Genomic DNA, 21,359 nt, shown 5'->3' with positions numbered 1-21,359 from the left:
TAAGCTCACACAAAAAAATTTATACCCTTTTTTTAGTGAATTATATTTGGCATAGGGGGCACCTACAATACGTACCTTTTAACATATTACATTTTTTAAATCACATTTTGGAATTTTTATTTTCCCTCAGAAATATGTTGTTGATGTTTTGATTCGTGGAGTGTGTTCTCTAAATGGATGTTACTGGGTTGTAAAAATTTCACTGGACTGTGTGGAACAGTTCCAAAGTTATAAGACCTGAAGTTGGGTCTGAAGATAGATTGCCAGATGCGGGTTGCAATTTCTGGGTCACACCACCTTCTTTCACAAGTCATAATTCTGGAACTAATTGGAAGGGGAAACTAATACTTTGTACACGAGTGTTCCACACATGGTAGAATGAGTATACTGAATTTCCGTCAAATTTGAGACTATGAGCTGGAGCCCCTCGTTGAACTGACATGGAATGACCCAGGTGTTGACAGATGTGAAAATTACAGAACTATCCCTTTAATAAGCCACGGCTGCAAAATACTAACACCAATTCTTTACAGACGAATGGAAAAACTGGCAGAAGCCGACCTCGGGGAAGATCAGTTTGGATTCCATAGAAATGTTGGAACACGTGAGGCAATACTGACCCTAAGACTTATCTTAGAAAATAGATTAAGGAAAGGCAAACCTACGTTTCTAGCATTTGCAGACAGAAAGCTTTTGACAATGTTGACTGGAATACTCTCTTTCAAATTCTGAAGGTAGCAGGGGTAAAATACAGGGAAAAATACAGGGAGCGAAAGGCTATTTACCATTTGTACAGAAACCAGATGGCAGTTATAAGAGTCGAGGGACACGAAAGGGAAGCAGTGGTTGGGAAGGGAGTGAGACAGGGTTGTAGCCTATCCCCGACATTATTCAATCTGTATATTGAGCAAGCAGTGAAGGAAACAAAAGAAAAATTTGGACTAGGTATTAAAATCCATGGAGAAGAAATAAAAACTTTGAGGTTCGCCGATGACATTGTAATTCTGTCAGAGACAGCAAAGGACTAGGAAGAGCAGTTGAACAGAATGGATTGTGTCTTGAAAGGAGGGTATAAGATGAACATCACTAAAAGCAAAACAAGAATAATGGAATGTAGTCAAATTAAATCAGGTGATGCTGTGGGAATTAGATTAGGAAATGAGACACTTAAAGTAGTAAAGGAGTTTTGCTATTTGGGGAGCAAAATAACTGATGATGGTCAAAGTATAGAGGATATAAAATGTAGACTGGCAATGGCAAAGAAAAAGTATCTGAAGAAGAGAAATTTGTTAACATTGAGTATAGATTTAAGTGTCAGGAAGCCATTTCTGAAAGTATTTGTATGGAGTGTGGCCATGTATGGAAGTAAAACGTGGACGATAAATAGTTTGGACAAGAAGAGAATAGAAGCTTACGAAATGTGGTGCTGCAGAAGAATGCTGAAGATTAGATGGGTGGATCATATAACTAATGAGGAGGTATTGAATAGAATTAGGGAGAATAGAAATTTGTGGCACACCTTGACTAGAATAAGGGACTGGTTGGTAGGACATGATCTGAGGTATCAAGGGATCACCAATTTAGTATTGGAGGGCAGCATGGATGGTAAACATCGTCGTGGGAGACCAAGAGATGAATACACTAAGCAGATTCAGAAGGATGTAGGTTGCAGTAGGTACTGGGAGATGCTGAAGCTTGCACAGAGCAGCATGGAGAGCTGCATCATACCAGTCTCTGGACTGAAGACCACGACCACAACAACAACAAATTCCTAAATGCATCAGATAATAAGTAAGTCATTCCTTGTCTGATGTTAGCCTTACCACTGCAAACCAGTCAACCTGAATACACAACTACAGATTGTTATAATAATGGTTGACTGCCTCCTACATGACTTTATGTCACATTTACATGACATCAATGAGCTGTGGTTCAGAATGTGATTGTGTAGGTGGATCTGTCACCTCCAGGGTCAATGGAGTAGTCTTGTCCCAATTATTATTATTATTATTATTATTATTCCTCTGCTCCTCTTCAGCCTTTGGCGTCCAAGATTCTTGCAAAGGCCTGTATGCAGTGAGCATGGCGATGGATGAAGAGTGGAAAGCCCTGGGACCCACAGGTTGTGGATCTTTCAGTCGTTGGCCGGCATCGGGTCTCTGATCCATGGGTTTCTAGTTGGGTGGGGGGGGGGGGGGGGTTGCAGAGAGAGCCCTGCCACTGGTAGACACCAGAGGAGGAAACTGCTTCTCTGGCTGTGTGTGGGAAGTGGTCCCATGGGAACCACAAGAGATGAGAGCATGGTGAGAGGTTTGGTTTGGAAAGGTATTGATGTGGAGGAGGTGGGGGTGGGGAGATGTTTGTGACTTTCGCATAATTGGTAACTATGTCAACAGGATTTAGGTATTCATTCTTTTTTCACACCTCAGTATTATGACAGATGGCCAATAGACTTATATTCTTGTAATTTATTTTCTTTCTTAGTGACTGTGCAAACTATTGAATGAGGAGGATGGTGTTCCAAACAACTGGCACAAGGACTACCATCAGGGAGTAATCATCCATAGTTTTCGCACTTTTGGTCTACCATGCAGCAGGATGACATACAATCAATGCAATACGTATGCATCAGAAACACCTCGTGAGTGGCAGGATGTAACGTTTTACATCACACCTGTACATCATCATGACTTTAATTTTTCCTGGGGGGATGTTTCCTTCAAAGGCTAAAATGAAAGTGCCTGTATCTGCCTGATTATCCTCAAGACCCTTTTGTATACACCAGACAAAATGTATGGCTCACCAATTGAGATTAGCTGACAGTTCCTCATCTGTTTGGAGTGTAAGGTATCTGTGGAAGATGACTCCTTGGATCACATTCAAAGCTTTATATGAAGCAATGGTAACAGATATGTCACTCAGTTGTTCACACACACCTGAAGAGCTGTATACTGTACAGCAGAGGAGGCTTTAATCAGCAACGATCCATCACAAATTTTTCACAGTGACAAGTTCTCCAAATTTATCTTCAATGTCTTCGTCAAAAAATAATGGTTTCATTGCAGAAAAAAAAAATCTCTACCTATTTTGAGTACATACCAGGTTTGGGATAAATTGTTTCACTCCGAATTGTCTGGCTTGTCCCTCTTATGATGGGAGAGCCAGGGTGAAGAAAGCACCAGGATTGTAATTCACCGCATAGAAATTTCTGTACCTGTCTGATGAGATGGCTGGACTAGAAAAGAAAACGTTCTGGTTTAATTCGATACATTTCATGTGCAAAATGTCAGTCCTGGGTTCTCCCTAAGGGTAGCACTCAGTGGCAGCAAACGTCATCTGAGACTATGGCCATTGCCCAGAGTCCTGATGTCCCAGGAAGAAGCACATCTACTCCTTGGCATGCATGGGGAGCTAGCAGCTCAGCTTTCAGCAGTGTGATCCCTGTGGTGTCAGGGGGCTCTATGGAAACATAATGACACCACCATATCGGACTGGCTTACTATCTACACAAACTAAGTTGACACTCGGCATGGTGGCTCATGGTAATGACCAACAATGGGAAATACCTTTACACTCGCTCCCACCTATCAACTCAGTTTGAAGGAACAGTAAAAACCTACAGAATTGCTGAATAGTGTTGGAATGCACCTCATCTCACACTTCAGCACCTCATAAATTGATACAGAGATTTATCACATTATAAAGCCAAGAAATTAGTGTTACTGTAATGTGGCTATCACCAACACTGTTCATAAGCAAATGCTAATATGTATGATGCTCCTACAATCTGCAAATGAGCATCCTAAAGTAAAGGACAAAAGAGGTACCTAATATTGCACCAATGTTTTCCAGCCTGTCACACAAGTGCCATAATGCCTTAAAATATGCAAGACCTTTGCTACAATAAAACGGAATACTCCAGCTTACTGCTAAGTTTACTGTAGGTCCCAGATATGTCCTCTTCATTTTGGCTCATTATTACAAAATGCCATATTAAATGTTCCTCCATAAACAAAACATTGTTATTTTTTGGTCAACGTGACAGTCGTCGATGAAGCCTGCACATTCCATTTCTAAAACAACAATAAATTGGTAACTGATGGTGCAATTTTTTTTCCATTCCGCCTTCTTATTTGTAAGTAGCCCTATTTATACTCACTAGTGATGCCGTGCACTAGTTGTATGGTCGTTTGAATTGCATTCTGTATAATTTGAAAGCTACTCCTACAGAGATGCAAGACTTAGAGATAACAGAATCTGAAAAACTAAGCCGTTTTTCACGTCATCCAGGGCAATGAATAAATTCCTTGTGTCAACACTTAGTGATTGATGTTAAAATTCCTTGTATTACCACTTAGTGTCTGATGTCAAAATCACCTCAGGCCGGCCACGCGCTATTGTGTAGTATATAATATGGGTCTCCTTGCGTCCGATAATAAGATATAATACTTAGTAAGACGAACAGGCAACAAAAAGTAATCATGTTACTGATTTCCTTACGTGGCACAAACACAACACTTCTAGAAAGTGAAAGGAACATAAAAATACAAGTAATACGTTCCTAATGGTGCTAAGCTAACAAGGTTTATTACGCTCACCTATAATATTTGTCAGCGCAAACTGCGACACACTCCTCAACTGTGTTGGCGGCTCCGACATTTGTTGGTTCGTACAAGTAAATGTTTTCATTGCTAAACATGTAACAACCCACGTAGACAGGGTCTTCTCTAACTTTATCTTTCACTTGAACCCCAGACATGAAGCTAAATACAAGCACAGTAATTGCGCCAAACTTTTGCATGTTTGTTGTCTAAAATTATTGTTCTTTTTACGAGTATAGAAATGGATTCGTAGTCAATGTTATAATTCATGTTAGAAACATCGTTAATAAAGCGAAGACATAATGTCTTATGTTCCTGTTGAGTGTTCGGATGGTAAACAAACAATTTTTCTACTTTCGCTACATTCCGTTCACTCGATCACCCCACCAAAATACAAACCCCCACACCCACTCACCGTTACTAGGAAACGAGCAAAGCTCTTCCTTTCCAACAGCTCTTCCTCTACAACATCCTTGGTGCAGGAATCGACAACAGTGGTTTGCATGAAACCCTGTTTTCACACCCAACGAAAACCTGGACATGCCAATCATAGTACTGATATTCTAGCCTAACAGACCAGTGAAAACATTTTATTGACACACTTCAGTCAGTTCATATGACAGTGAATCGGTACGCACCTTACACAAACCACCTGACTGGCCTATGTGGTGGCGACAGTTTCATGTGCAAGTTTGCGTTGCTTACTGAAACAGGCTACACATCGTCAATCAAGCATCGTTGATACTATCTTTGGCATTCTCACTGTTCACTGTTATTTGGGAATATCTTTAATGGAAACGTCAAAATGTTAGGTGTTTGTAATTTTTTGAAAAAGTGATGGACAGGTGCTTTGGTTGTTGTATTCTTGGCAGTTAACACAAAGCTACCTCGTTTGTATTAGATATTCGTTATGGGGGACAGCAGTGCAGTTTTAAACGATTCAGGTATATATATTTCGACGTGAAAATTGTGTCGTTAAAGACTCGGTATGGTTTCAGTTCGGGAATACTGTTTATGAATCATATTGATACATGTACTTTTTTCAGTAAATCTCGGTATTTCTATTGTTTTAGAGTCGTAAACCATATATGCATATTTGCTCCATATGGTATATAGTTTTTTAAGTTTCGTTTAACTTTAAGACAATGGTTACAGATATGCAGGGTATAGCTTATGGAATTAACAACTTGTAAGTCAGTATTTTCAGAAAATAAACCATATCAATGTGGCTATGAACCCTGTGTTTGTATGAAATTACTGATACTTGATGTTGTGGCAGGTTGTTCAAAGCAAGTTACGTTTGAAAACATCCCCTAAAATGTGGATCAGTTTTTTCATCTCACGATAGCTGAAAATTGAAATAATTCTTTGTTGTATTCCACAATGCATTCTAGTACCTTTCCACGTCGTTGACTACACAGGCTCGTGCACTATTTGCGTAAGCTCCAACTAAAAATATACATTGGTATAGCCAACCTGTGGCTAATGTATCTAACCAAAAGAATGCGGAAACTTGTACTTAGTAATTGAGCCAATATAATCCGGGGATATAATTCCGAGCGGGAGGGGAGAAATCACATATGGGGTTCCCCAAGGCTCAGTCATAGGTTCGCTGTTGTTGCTCTCATACGTAAATAATGTTCGGTCCAATATGCAACAAGCAGAATTAGTTCGTTTTGCAGATGACACCAGTATTGTAATCAATCCAAGAATACATACAAAGACAGAAGAAGCGGTAAACTAAGTTCTTAAAAGTCTCATTGGTTTCCTGTAAATGGTCTCATCTCAATTTTTAAAAGACGCAACGTATTCAGTTCTGCACATCTAGGGGTACTACACCAATGATAAGTGTAACGCGTGGTGAAGTAATAAGTATGGTAGGAACTTCAAAATTGTTAGGTGTTCTAATTGATGAGAATTTAAACTGGAAAAAGAACAATTTGGAACTCCTCAAATAACTTAGTTCAGCCTTATTTGCACTTGGAATCATTGCAAATTTTGGGGAAGAGACAAATCCATAAGGTCACATATTTTCATTCAGTAATGTCATATGGAACAATGTTTTGGGGTAACTCATCTTTAAGGAAGAAAGTCTTGATTACTCAAAAAAGTGGTATAAGACTATGTGGTGCTCACCCACAGTTGACTTGTAGACATCTGTTTAAGGAGTTGGGCATTCTGACTACTGCTGTACAGTATATTCGTTCCCACATGACATTTGCTGTAAATAAGCCACTGAAATTCAAAAGGGACAATGATACACATAATTACAATACCAGAAGGAAAAAGACATTCATTACACCACATTAAGGTTGTCTTCAGCACAAAAAGGGCCGAACAGTGCTGCAACAGAAATTTTTGTTCACTTACCCAGTGATATAAAATGTCTTGACAGAGAGCAAAGTAAAATTTGAAGACAGACTGAGAAGTTTCTCCTTGACAACTTCTATTCCATAGAATAATTTTTATTATTGTAATGTGTAAAAGCTGCTGGGAAGGAACTACTAATTCACATATTTTCCTTTTTCCTAAAAAAAGGAATATTTAGCATGTAACCATATGAACAAATTAATTTGCAACATGTGTAAAATGATCATTCCACATCATTACAATTTATCTTTCAAAATGATCGATGGAACATGAAACTAAGCAAATAGTAACAAAAACAGGAATTATATGACCCCAACTATTATGTTTTCAAATAGATAATGACTGTCCATCCTTATAGCCGGCAGTTTACTTTTGGTGGTACATTTTTACAATGACATGGCTCACATCTCTTTGTGGTATGACAGTAGTGCATTTACATTCACTGACCTTACTTTCATGCCCAAAGTATCATGAAATAATTATTGATCTTGACTTACTAATTATATTCATCTTCTCCAACCTGTCAAATGCTCACACCTGGAGTTGGCAAACAGAATTGCAGTTTTTACATTAAAAAAAAGAATAATTCAGCCTATATTTGTCAGTGACAGTCACTGGCACACCTAAGATGAGAAACTAAACATTCCATATTTTGTCTGTAGACTTCCTCTGAAAATTCATCTTAGCCCGTGTGTGTGTTTTTTTTTAATTTTTGAGATACTCATTTTTGTTTTTTCAAGCAGGTTGCATAAAATCTGGAGGTGTTACAACCATATCTGGGCCGTATGTGAGTCCAGAACAAACCGAATCATTCCCACTGAAGCACCATATCTATGAAAGACATAAAAGAATCTCTTGGAGATGTCATTTTTGTTCAGAAACTGATGAGAATGGGGGAAGCCTACGTATTATAATTACATGCTTTTTTACACTTACTCTTGCTGTGGCAATAGCATTAGCTGCCCAAATTCACTTTGGTGATTATCAGGTATGCAACTCTGTATTTCAAATTTATGTAGGCTACTGTACTATGTTTTTTATTTATTTTTTTGAAGGGGAATTTAAACTAAGCCAATACTTTGATTGGACCATCTTCGCATTAGGTAAATTGTAATCATAAACTTGATTTAAATTCTGTGTATTCACTAGGCTTGCCTCTGAGAATGTGACACTGAAGAGCTACCAAATATCATTTAGTACATAGGAGTTGCTAGATGCTGTCACTACTTTGTTAAATGAAATGGCCTTTTTAACTCTTGGGTGTTATGTGGACAGTACATCGTGGCAGTCGGTCGTGACCGTAAACAAACAAGAATTTAGATTGCCCGAGGGCAGAGCAGTGGTGTGGGGGAATAAGCCCCACCTCCCTCTTGAAGGGCTGTCATCCTACATCCATATTCTGTGCTTCCATGAAAGCAGAACTGACATAAGTCATAGGGGTCGCTGATTCCTTTTGTCGTGAGAAACACATTTGAATCCTTTTATGCACCAGGATTAGTCTCTCCACCCATTTCAAAATGAGAAAAGAAAACAAGCAATCAACAACACGAAATAAATTGGGGTACACAAAGCATTTGGTAGTGGCTGCAGTGCAGTTGGTTGCTGCAGTTGGCGGTGGTAACTCAGGCCCAACCTCTAACCGGTATCTTATGCAACCGTAGTTCGAAACACTCCCCATCTGTAACTGCCGTGGTATAGCGTCCACATAATACTGCACCCAAGTGTTTTACAACAAATAATAATAATAATAATAATAATAATAATAATTAGTAAGATCAAAGATACTGAGGATTTGTACTCGAAATAGTATGTATTGGGTTTTTTATAATTATTGGAGACTGAATACTCAACAACCATATGGTACCTCAATTCTTTAATTCAATATAGATTCAACTTGCTGGAAGCTTAACACTAAATTTGGTCATTTGCAGCTGACTGAACCTATAAGAATAAGAACAATTTCGTAGTTTATGAACGGTGACTGTGCAAGTTAAATAGTGCAGCTTTTCACAGTGAGGGTAAACAGGAAACAAGAAAAAAAAATGACAGGCTGTGAAAAAAAAACTGTAAAGCAAAACATTTAAACAAAGGAAAACTACAACATGTGGTAGCAAAAAAGCCCACTAATGGTGCTGAAATTTCAGCGAATAATGTATGGGTAATAGAAGGAAAAAGAAACTGTGTTCTGTTCATGGTGGACATCTTCCAAAAACTAATTTAAATAAATGCTGTAGGTAAATTATGAAACTTTTATATAAAACACCCCTGAAAAAATACAAACACCTACTGCAGTATATAGCGCTGCTGAAAAGTATAACACATGAAAACCTGCTGTCAGTGTATCTACCACAAGTGATTTAACACCGGATTTCTTCTCAGTGGAGCTGTATTACACCACATCTGAAACAGAAAACCAACAGCAGAAACATTCTTTGCAAAGACAAATAGCATAGATTGTACATCAGCTAACAGAATCAAAAGAACTCTACAATAAAGGCCTATTAACCCTGTAAGCTAATATATTCATTTACACCTGTCAGCATGAGAGATTGTTTTAACTTTGCTCTAAAAGCTGTTTTTTTATGTTGGCATTGCATGATAAAGAATGTCTTCAAAGTGGCTCACATGGGATGTGGGTTGAGGGACCCACAGTTGTGAGTACTGTAACTGTGGTAATGAGAGTTTGTTTATAGGTCACCAAGTCTAGCTCTTGTCATCAACACGCATTTGTGTATGGTCCATTCACATTAATGTGACCCCCTGCAAAAGCCTGAATAAGCAACTTTTACAGTGTGGGACTTGCAGGTAGAGTATCAGCAAGGAACTGGAAGATACCTACAGGCGTGACGAGCCATGCTGGCTCCAGTGCTGTGGCCATCTGAACTAGGTTTCTCAGTTGAGGATCTATGGCGCAAGCAGCCCAATCGAGGTAGTCCCGCAGATTGTTGACTGGGTTTAAATCCAGGAAGTTTGGTGGCCAGGGGAACGCAATGAACTCATCCTGGCATTCTTTAAACCACACGTGTATTCTGCCAGGTTTGTAACATGTTGCACTTTCTTGCTGATAGATGCCATCATGTCAAGGAAAAAACAAACTACATGTAGGGGTGAACATGGTCCCCAAGGATATATACATATTTTTGCTGATCCATTGTGCTTGCTGTAATACAATATCATTCACGGAATGCCACGAGAACATTCCCCAGACCATAATGCTCCATTCTCAGACCTGGGCCCTTCTGGCAATTGTTGTAGGGTGATTGCTTTCAGAGATTTCATGCTGTACACGCCAATGACCATCTGTCCAGTGGAGCATTAAGCATGATTTATCTGAGAGGGCTGCCTGTCACCACTTGGTGAACGTCAAGTTGCGGTACTGGTGTGCAAATTCCAACCTTTGTCACCAATGAACAGCAGTCGGCATGGGTGCATGAACCAGGCACCTACTGTGAAGGCCTATGACAAGCTTTATATATCGTCCACTGTTAGTACTGCCATCTGTGGGTGCTTATTGTACGTTGATGTTGAACATAGCTGGTGGTCACATTAATGTGATGGAACTGTGCGTATGTAAAAGGAGCAGAGCTGTGCAACAAGATTCGAATGGTGCTTTTGTGTAATGTAAGAATTTCATTTAATCTGTTGTTAATTTTACCCCACAAAACTATTCTATAGGCTACAAGGGACTGGAAGTAACCAAAATAAGCCAATCTAGTATCATCTGAGGAGCAAACTTTAGAAATAATTCTCAGACAAGACATCCAGAACTGAGTCTCTGGGAGAGTTTAGTTACATGGTCTTTCCCATTTGTCTTGGTTAACATATATTCCTAAAGGTTTTGTGCATCATACCCTTTCTAACTCATTTCCACCCAGTACCAGATGAAGAATCATCTTACCAAATTGTATGTAGTTTGTTTCCTTCACATCAAATGTTAGCCTGTTGTCATTGAATAATGAATTGAAGGACTTAAGGACATGTTCAGTTGTAGACGACAGATTCCTTAACACAACTCTCTATTACACTATACACTAGTTTCATCTGCAAACGACCTTGGCTGCAGTCTCTCTCTCTCTCTCTCTCTCTCTCTCTCTCTCTCTCTCTCTCTCTGTGTGTGTGTGTGTGTGTGTGTGTGTGTGTGTGTGTGTGTGTGTGTGTGTGTGTGTGTGTGTGCTAAACAAACTACCCGGGTGCATGTATTGTGACTTTTCTTGCATCAGATACTAATATGATTTTACAATTAGCATTAGCTGATGTAACCTCCCCAAACTGTGATCATATTTTACGGATATGATTGAAATCACTGGTTTTCTATACCTTTTATTTCCATTGCTTCCAACTTATCTGAAAGAATTTCATGACTAATCATATTGAAAGCTGTAGAAAGATCGAAATTAATTACAACAACACTATTGTTGTGATTACTGTCTCAACGGACAACTGAAAGGTGTTTGATTTGACAAGCTACTTTTAAGTCAGCAGTGTGGAGGCAGGAATACAATCCCAATATATGTTTCATTTCAGCTGACAATAATGGCCTGATCCTAGCAGTATCATGAAGAGTCATCAATGATTACCCACATAACGAGCGCTGACCAGTAATAATATAGGTAGGAACACAAATCCCATTAATCACATCTCTGTCTCGCCCAAGGTGGACTCTGGAAAAGGCTGATTGGCCTTAATTCTCTACATAACAAGACAGATACTTAGGTTGATTACCTTTTACCAGCAGAATCCACAAAAAATGTTGCCGGCGCCATAATTACGCCTGCCAAAAACTTTATACAAAGAGGCTACCGAAAACAGTACATATCTGGTTGGTCCCAAAACAGTGAGGACCTGTATCAAGACTTCCTCAAAAATGGTGATCATTAAATAGTAGATTAACTAACACACAGTCCAGCTGTGGTGCGATGGCAAAAGTGGATGGAAACAGCAAAAAGCCTGAATTTTTCAGCCATAGAGTTGACAAGCATGAACATTATCAAGGAATCTTGGAAGGGGAGCCTCAACACAAAGGAAGACAACAGTTAATCCTGTTACCATTCTTCACATCTAGTAGCGACATCCAGAGAATCAAAATACAAAGCAAATCCAGTCAGTGCGAAATGATAACTCAGAACCCTAAAAACTGAAGCCACAGAAACCAAACAATTCCATCCCTTCACTTGTGGAGAAATCTCAACAGCACTTAAACACGTAGGACCAAGAAAAGCTCCAGGGTTTGACAATATCAATTGTGAATTCCTAATAAACTGTGGTAAATATGCAAACTATGAAAGGCTCATTTCTTCACAGACATTATGCAAACAGGAAATATATCACAAGAATTTAAATTGTGGGAGATATCGCAATATTCAAATGTGGCAAACCAGTTGACTGCCCTAAGAGACCAATAAAACTACTATCTGTGACATATAAGCTACTAGAATGGCTTACCCATAAAGGAATCAGTTCCAAATTGCTTGAAGCACCCTTAATACAACAAGGAAGCTTCTGGCCAAACTGAATGTGCAAAGATCAAGTTCTGTTATCACTATCTACATTGAAGCAGGATTTCAAAGACTTAAAACTACAGCTGTTTTCATTGACTCATCATTGGACATTGTGGAGAGGAGACATTGATTTGCAAGCTTCTTCATGTAATTGTTTGTAAACCAATCTCTCGCATAAACAACAATGTACTAAACAACTGGCTGTTCCCAGTAGTCATAGAATCCAGTATCAGTGCCAAAAGAAAATTCAGTATACCAAAGGGATCAGCCTGTGCTCCACTTCTCTGCACATTGCAGATACCCAAAAAACAAAACAAAGGAATTTCAGGTACACTGGCAATTGGATACTTGCAACAAGGTGTTGCTCAGTTGAGAATCAGAAGAAACAACAGAGAACCTAGATGTAGTGTGAAAGCACTTCTGTAAATAGAGGCTCCAACCCAACACATCCAAAATAGAGGTTTCCTGCTTCCACATGAATAATAAACTCACCAAAAAAACTCAATATACGTTTTGCAAACACTTCACTTACTCTCAATGAAACATCTATGTACTAGGGGGTAATCCTTTAAAGAATTCTATCTTTCTGAGAGCATCTAACAAAAACAGCAAAAATAATTTAAAACCTTTGTAGTGCAGTGAGGGAAGCACTGTCATCCTCCCTACATTCTCCTGCTATGGCTCTTGTCTTCTCAACTGCTAAATGTTGTACCCCAGTATGACTAAATAGCCCATATGTACGAAAGATAAATGACCAACCAAAAAATGCCAAGGGAATGATTGTGGTGGTATCGTATCAAAACCTATGGAAAGGCTACCAATACTAAGCCACATTCCACTCCCTTAACTATGTTGCATGAATGTTCTCTCAAATGAATTCGAAAGGATCACAGACATTAAAAACCTGCCAATCCAGCAAGACGCTCATGATGCAAACCATAAACAACACCGCTCTAGATGACCACCAACAATGCCAGCAAGGGTGACTCCCTCTGGTGGTTTGGCGGCTAGAATAGACCTGAGGTATTCCTGCCTGTCGTAAGAGGCCGCTAAAAGGAGTCTCCTGCTTTTCAGTCATATGAGTCGTGGTCCCCTTTTAGGGTTTGACCTCCACATTTTCAAAATTTTTCAGAAGTGCGATGCCTTACATGTCGCATCATATATCCATTCTGTGCTGAGACCTTGTGCACGTATTATTGTCATAGCTCTGCAACTCCACCCGTAATCCAGCTATTTGGGCGAGGACACCTTATGGGGTGCATCATTTACATCCATGTCTGCCCTCCTCTTCTACGCCCATGATAATGATGGATCTTTTCACACCCGATATCCAGTGCGGTAGCCAGCCCCTCATGTAGGGGTCATCGGGTATCCTCGTGGTTGTAGCCCCCTGGCAACACAGGTATCACACTGCTGATGCCTGAGCTGCAAACTCCCCATGCATGCTAAGGAGTGCCAAGGAGTAGATGCCTGTCTTCATTGGGCATCAGGACTCCCTCAACAGCCATCATGCCAGGTGGCTTTTGCTGTGGATGGGTGGTGCCGGCAGGGAGCGCCCCTGATCAGGGCAAATGAGCCGCAAGAAGCAAACCAAGTCATCTTTTACTGGTTGGCAGATGGCCCCAGTAGTCTCTAAGAAGGGAAGGGTAGAGATCAATGCTGAGAAGTATGACGCCAAATCATTCCACTCCCTAACTACACTATGAGAGGAACACAGGGCTAGAGAAACAAGAGAGCCATATTCACCTCGGTACTTAGTTTGCGGCAGAACAGATGGGATTCCTTTCTGGCTACAAAGCCTCTCTTTTTTTGTTGAGAACCCTGGAGGATAAATTTTGGAAAGTGGCAGCTTTGTGCAAAATGAGACATGGGTCAGTCCTGATTCAGAAAGCGTCCCCAGCCCAGTCACGGGCGTTGCTTGACTGTGGCAAGCAGGCTGATATTCTCATTTCAGTCACTCCCCATAATTGCCTAAACATGGTCCAGGGGATTAGTTTTCATCAAGACTTCCTACTGCAGTCCAATGACAAGCTATGTGCTAATTAAAACAATGGGGTGTTCACATCATCTGGCATGTCTATAGGGAACCTAGAGATAATAGGGTTGCTACCGGTGCCTTCATCTTGGCCTTTGAGGGTGATTTGTTACCTGAAAGATCAAGGTGGTGGTATACTGATGTGATGTAAAATCATACGTTCCTCCTCCTATGCGGTGCTTTAAGTACTGGAAATTTGGGCAATTCCATTGCCTTATGTAGAGACTGCGGACGTCCATTGCATCCTGCTGTTTGTACAGTGGGCTCTCGTGGGCACCCAACTACATCCGCCCCCCCTCCCCTCTCCTTGGTGTTTGGTGGCACTTCTTCTGTTGCTCCCAAAGTATCTACTTTGGGAGCGTTCTTCGATGCCTGAGTCACGCCGAGTGGGGTGCAGATCACCCTACATTGTTGCAGCTGTACAAAGCCCTCGTACAGTCCCATATTAAGTATGGGAGCCTGGCATATGGTTCAGCATCACCATCAGTATTGTGGATGTTGGACCCTATACGACATTGTGGAGTTATACTAACAACGGGAGCTTTCTGAATGAGCCCTGTGTATAGTGCATTCATGGAAGCTGGGGTTCCGCCATTGCAGATCTGGCAACAACAGTAGCTTGCCAATTATACCACACACATTCACAGCTGACTTAAACATCCTAATTACCAACTCCTTTCCCTGACATGGCAGTCCATCTCCCACAATGGTGGCCCAGGTTGGGGATTACAATTGCAGTCCGTATCTGAGCCCTTTCTCACTGAACTCGAGTCTTTCTCTCTGCCACCCCTCCTTTGGGTCCATTCATGTACACCTCCATCATACATACCTCGACCACAGCTTTGTCAGGACATACCATAAGTCGCAAAGACTCAGTTTATCTTGCAGCCCTCCGCCGCCTGTTTCTCTCTATTCTTGATAGGTCCCAGAGTTCAGAGGTAGTTTACACAGATGGCTTGATGGTTGAGGGCTATGTGGGATTCACGTATGCTCATACAGGACATACTGAACAGCCATCTTGCTAGATGGCTGCAGTGTTTTCACTGCAGATCTGGGAGCCATCTCTCGCACTCTTGAGCATATCTGTTACTGCGCCAGGGAGTCCTTCCTCATTTGTAGTGACTCCTCGAGCACCTTACGAGCTCTCGACCAGTGGTATCCTTGCCATCCATAGGTGATCGCGATCTAAGAGTCTGTTTACTTCCTCGAACGGTGTGGGCATCTAGTGGTTTCGTATTGACCCCGGGACATGTCGGAATCCTGGGAAATGAACTTGACAACAGGCTACTTGCAAACTGAGCCTGGAGATTGGCGTATCGAAATCTGATCTTCGATTGTCATTATGCTGCAAGGTTTTTGGGGTCTGGAATACAGAATGGCACTTCCTGGACTTTGCCAAAAGTGAATGTGTGGAGGTCCTCTATGGAAGCCCCTCGCAAGGACTTTGCGATTTCCACATCGGCCGTACTTGGCTGAGTCACAGTCACCACCTACATCACAAGGACTCACCTCACCTCAGTGTCACTGTGATTCACACTTGACAGTGGTCCACATCTTGTTGGACTGTCCAAATGTAGCTGCCCTGCGGCGGACTTCTAATCTCCCTGATGTCCTCCCTTCGCTTTTAGGTGACAATGCCTCAATGGCTAACATAGTTTTTAAGTTTTATCCGTGAAGGGGGTTTTATCATTCTATTTAAGGATGGGTGCTGTACTCTCATCTTTCAGGCCCTCACCCTATCTACATTTTAACCCTTCCTTGCTTCTCCTGTTGCTGTCTGTTTGAATAGTTGTTCATCCCTTCATCTTCTGTGTTTCCGTTGCCTCGTATTTTTAGGCTGGCAATTTTAGTGTGTTTCAGAGTGGCTGGCTGATCCTTTTTTTTATTCTTGTGATCAGCCAGCCAAGACCATTTGCTATATTGTTTTAACACCTATTACCACTTTTTCCTTTTCAATTTTGGCTTGATACTTTTGTTTTCTACTTCAGTGTGGTTACACACATAGTTTTACGTATTTTGTTCCTCTCCCAGATTTGAAGGGATAAGATTACTTTGGGGTATGGTTTTAATTTGAGACCTGTGTGACTGAAGAAAAAGAGACTGATAACCTTTCAGTTTAGTCCCTTTAATCGCTAATCCAGCCAACCAAGAGTCATTGTGGAGGATGAGTTCATCTTTACTAATGCTTGGACTTGAGAGTTGACTGGACAACAAAATGACAATATGACGTTTATCACCCTAAAACCACTGTGATTTGCCTTTCCGCACATAACATGGCCACTACTAAAAGGAATGGGAACCCAACATGTTAGATGTGTACATTTTTTATATAAACAGGATAAGCAGTCATCCCCAGTTTGTGATTGTGGAGAACCACAGACAATCAGACATGCCACAGAAGAATGGCCCACATCATTGTATTATGGTAAACCAGAAGACTGCCTGCCAGTGACTCCAAAGTTGATAGATTACGTGAATGCTCTACATGTTTGTTTATAAGATTTTATGTTGGAAATATTATGCTGAAAGTGATTTCTGTTATGATGAGATGCTGGGATATAATGTATTGGTTCCTTGGACTCTCCACCCCCCCCCCCCCCCTCCCTCCTGCTGCCCCCCACTCTACTTGAATTTATGATCATAACAAACTAGAAAATGCCAGAAATTTACACCAAGTGCATATTGTATACACTACTGTTTAGAGGGGAAACTAAATATGACACAATATGACAGATACTGATACGAGAGGCCTAGTACACACTACTTTGCCACAGCTGTTGATTTTGTAAGAGCTATTTTTACATCATGATCATCCACTTTGAAACACTTCCTTAGAATAGACCAGTCAATGAGCATGAAAAAAGTGAAACTAATGCACTAATTGTGTAATTAGCTGAACTATGGTTAAAATTGAAACACTTTCTCAATTACATATTACTGCTGACATTTTTGGAATAAGCAGCTATAGATTTACTACAGAATATATTATGCACAACACTCCTAAACTACCAAAAAGTCTCAAAAAAAATCTTCACTCACACAGATATACACTGAAATTGGGGTGAATAACTATTTGAATGAGGATACCAACAACGAAATTGTATGAAGCATAATTGTAGATTGCCACTGGTCTTATTTATGAAATACGTTCTTCACAGCAGTCGACTTTCAAGAATACACTATATATGTTAACACATGCATGAGTTTTGATACAGTCAACCTGAAACCATATTTAATTTTGCATAAAAATTTAGGAACTAGATTTTCTAAGTGAATTTATTGATGCATGTGATCTGATGAGTACACAAAGAAAATAACATGATGTGTACACAAAGAAATAACATGTTGCTCAAATTCAAAGATATAGTAGCAACAGCAATTGAGAGATTCATACCTCATAAATTGGTAAGAGATGGAACTGATCCCCCATGGTACACAAAACAGGTCCGAACGCTGTTGCAGAGGCAACAGAAAAAGCATGGGAAGTTCAGAAGAACGCGAAATCCTGAAGATTGGCTAAAATTTACAGACGCATGAAATTTGGCACAGACTTCAATGCGAGATGCCTTTAATAGGTTCCACAACAAAACATTGTCTCGAAATTTGGTAGAAAATCCGAAGAAATTCTGGTCGTATGTAAAGTACACAAGCGGCAAGATGCAGTCAATACCTTCGCTGCGCAGTGCCGATGGTACTGTTACCGACGACTGTGCCGCTAAAGCGGGGTTATTGAACACAGTTTTCCGAAATTCCTTCACCAGGGAAGGCGAATGGAATATTCCAGAATTTGAAACACGAACAACTGCTAGCATGAGTTTCTTAGAAGTAGATACCTTAGGGGTTGCGAAACAACTAAAATCGCTTGATACGGGCAAGTCTTCAGGTCCAGATTGTGTACCGATTAGGTTCCTTTCAGATTACGCTGATACAATAGCTCCCTACGTAGCAATCATATACAACCGCTCGCTCACCGATAGATCTGTACCTACAGATTGGAAAATTGCGCAGGTCGCACCAGTGTTTAAGAAGGGTAGTAGGATTAATCCATCAAACTACAGACCTATATCATTGACGTCGGTTTGCAGTAGGGTTTTGGAGTATATATTGTATTCAAACATTATGAATCACCTCGAAGGGAATGATCTATTGATACGTAATCAGCATGGTTTCAGAAAACATCGTTCTTGTGCAACACAGCTAGCTCTTTATTCGCATGAAGTAATGGCCGCTATCAACAGGGGATCTCAAGTTGATTCCGTATTTCTAGATTTCCGGAAAGGTTTTGACACTGTTCCTCACGAGCGACTTCTAATCAAGCTGCAGGCCTATGGGTTATCGTCTCAGTTGTGCGACTGGATTCGTGATTTCCTGTCAGGAAGGTCGCAGTTCGTAGTAATAGACGGCAAATCATCGAGTAAAACTGAACTGATATCAGGTGTTCCCCAGGGAAGCGTCCTGGGACCTCTGCTGTTCCTGATCTATATAAATGACCTGGGTGACAATCTGAGCAGTTGTCTTAGGTTGTTCGCAGATGATGCTGTAATTTACCGTCTAGTAAGGTCATCCGAAGACCAGTAGCAGTTGCAAAGTGATTTAGAAAAGATTGCTCTATGGTGTGGCAGGTGGCAGTTGACACTAAATAACGAAAAGTGTGAGGTGATCCACATGAGTTCCAAAAGCAATCCGTTGGAATTCGATTACTCGATAAATAGTACAATTCTCAAGGCTGTCAATTCAACAAAGTACCTGGGTGTAAAAATTACGAACAACTTCAGTTGGAAAGACCACATAGATAATATTGTGGGGAAGGCGAGCCAGAAGTTGCTTTTTATTGGCAGGACACTTAGAAGATGCAACAAGCCCACTAAAGAGACAGCTTACACTGCACTCATTCGTCCTCTGTTAGAACATTGCTGTGGGGTGTGGGATCCTTACCAGGTGGGATTGACGGAGGACATCGAAAGGGTACAAAAAAGGGCAGCTCGTTTTGTATTATCACGTAATATGGGAGAGAGTGTGGCAGATATGATACACGAGTTGGGATGGAAGTCATTAAAGCAAAGACGTTTTTCGTCGCGGCGAGATCTGTTTACAAAATTTCAGTCACCAACTTTCTCTTCCGAATGTGAAAATATTTTGTTGAGCCCAACCTACATAGGTAGAAATGATCATCAAAATAAAATAAGAGAAATCAGAGCTCGAACAGAAAAGTTTAGGTGTTCGTTTTTCCCGCGCGCTGTTCGGGAATGGAATGGTAGGGAGTTAGTATGATTATGGTTTGATGAACCCTCTGCCAAGCACTTAAATGTGAATTGCAGAGTAATCATGTAGATGTAGATGTAACTTATATTTGTAAATTCATGTGTGCAGTGCACAGATCTGACACCTAGACAGTTTTGTGACATTTCCTGCATAAGCATGCCAAAGATAAACACTATAGTGTCATTTTATCCCTCTAAAAACTGAAAAATCGTGGAGCACAAAAAAACAAGTTTTATGTATGCGCACTACATTGATAGCTCATTTTGAGTAATTATTTCTCAGAGAACCTAGTAGGGGCTGCTACAATGAGAAAGAAGCTGTGTTAATTTTTGTAGCAGAGAATTGCAAGTAGGAAGGAATGATAATTTCATGGTTACCTTTTGTCTTCCACATTGCAGTGCTGCAGACTTCAAAACAATCCCCACCATACTTGCAGATAACATCCCAGTTGCTGTATAAATCTGTTAGATTTCCACTAGATTTGACTTCTGAAGGAACTGCTGCCTTCCTTCAAGATGAAACTTATCTATGTTTACTCCAACAATAAGGTTTGCTACTTCTGCTCTGTGAGCTCTATTGATGATCGACTGACCCCATTTGCCTCGAAGACCATTGCAGTCTTTGGGCCAGTTGAACTACCATTTTTTAAGATACTGCTCCTCATCCAGGCTTGTGAGAGGCAGAACCCAGGTTCCCAACAGAGAGCTCAGGTTGGTAGGATTGATGTTACACATATAACAATCTAAATATTGGCCATGTTTAATCTTTTAGGCTTTCGGTGTTGGAAATTAGCAAATACAACTCTCATTTAAAAAAATAATGAATATGCAGTTGGTGGAGAAAATTGAGACCGATAGCACCTGACATGTAGTATGTTTAATTTTTGGTTAATAATATGGGCAGAAACAGATAATGTTTTGTCTTTGTTAAGGAGCAAGGGGTAAGTATTTCAGTGTCACTGAACCACTACTGTAAGTAAGGACATTCAAGCATGTACAGTTGTCCATGTTGGCAGCATATTTTGCCTTGCAATTGGAAATTCTTACAGCAAAATACAAATTCTTTGTAAACGCAGCAGCTGATATGTCTACATATTTATTACAAGTGTCTGAGGAGAGTTACAGTTTACAGCATACCAGTAGCTCTCAATAGGTTAAATCACTTGGTTTTAATTGGTACATTTTCAGGCAAGAAAATCTGACTTTCTCACAAACAACTGTGGCAGCAACAACAACAACAGCCACTGTGCTAACCCACTTCCCTTCTTAAGTAGACCTCAAATGAACAGAGAGACAGGGAAATGGGTGTAAAGTGAGAATGACTGATATAAATGTTTGGTTCTGTGATATAAATAATTCATTAAATTCACAAAAAGATAGATTTGTTGGCTTTCAGAACCACAGATTTCTTGCTCAAAGGAGAAAAGAGATTTTTATTTGGGGTGGGGGTGGGAGGGGAGATCACTCAGACTGCAGGTTAACAAACACAAACACAAACACAAACACACACACTTATATGAAGAGGAATGGAAACAAAAATGAAAGAGAAGGTATCAGAGACTAGGAGGACAAAGCTGTAACAATGGAGGAATAG

General features: G+C 40.4%; 2 protein-coding genes across 3 annotated transcripts in view; one reads left to right on the top strand and one right to left on the bottom strand.

The window, feature by feature from the left end:
* Window positions 1–5,012, bottom strand: part of LOC124554833 (putative tyrosine-protein kinase Wsck) — a 161,964-nt gene extending 156,952 nt beyond the window's left edge. The window contains exon 1 of the mRNA XM_047128496.1: window positions 4,599–5,012. Within this exon, the coding sequence (XP_046984452.1) occupies window positions 4,599–4,801 (203 nt within the window). The 5' untranslated portion in view covers window positions 4,802–5,012. The remainder of the gene's footprint in view (window positions 1–4,598) is intronic.
* Window positions 5,013–5,367: 355 nt separating this feature from the next.
* Window positions 5,368–21,359, top strand: part of LOC124555331 (glutathione hydrolase 2-like) — a 55,547-nt gene continuing 39,555 nt past the window's right edge. For both annotated transcript variants that reach the window (XM_047129210.1, XM_047129209.1), the window contains exons 1-2: window positions 5,368–5,545; window positions 7,715–7,959. In XM_047129210.1, coding sequence (XP_046985166.1) covers window positions 5,512–5,545; window positions 7,715–7,959 — 279 coding nt within the window. In that variant the 5' untranslated portion in view covers window positions 5,368–5,511. The remainder of the gene's footprint in view (window positions 5,546–7,714; window positions 7,960–21,359) is intronic.

The sequence above is a fragment of the Schistocerca americana genome, chromosome X, assembly GCF_021461395.2.
Source record: "Schistocerca americana isolate TAMUIC-IGC-003095 chromosome X, iqSchAmer2.1, whole genome shotgun sequence".
Classification (NCBI taxonomy): domain Eukaryota; kingdom Metazoa; phylum Arthropoda; class Insecta; order Orthoptera; family Acrididae; genus Schistocerca; species Schistocerca americana.
This window is presented reverse-complemented; position numbering and strand designations above follow the sequence as displayed.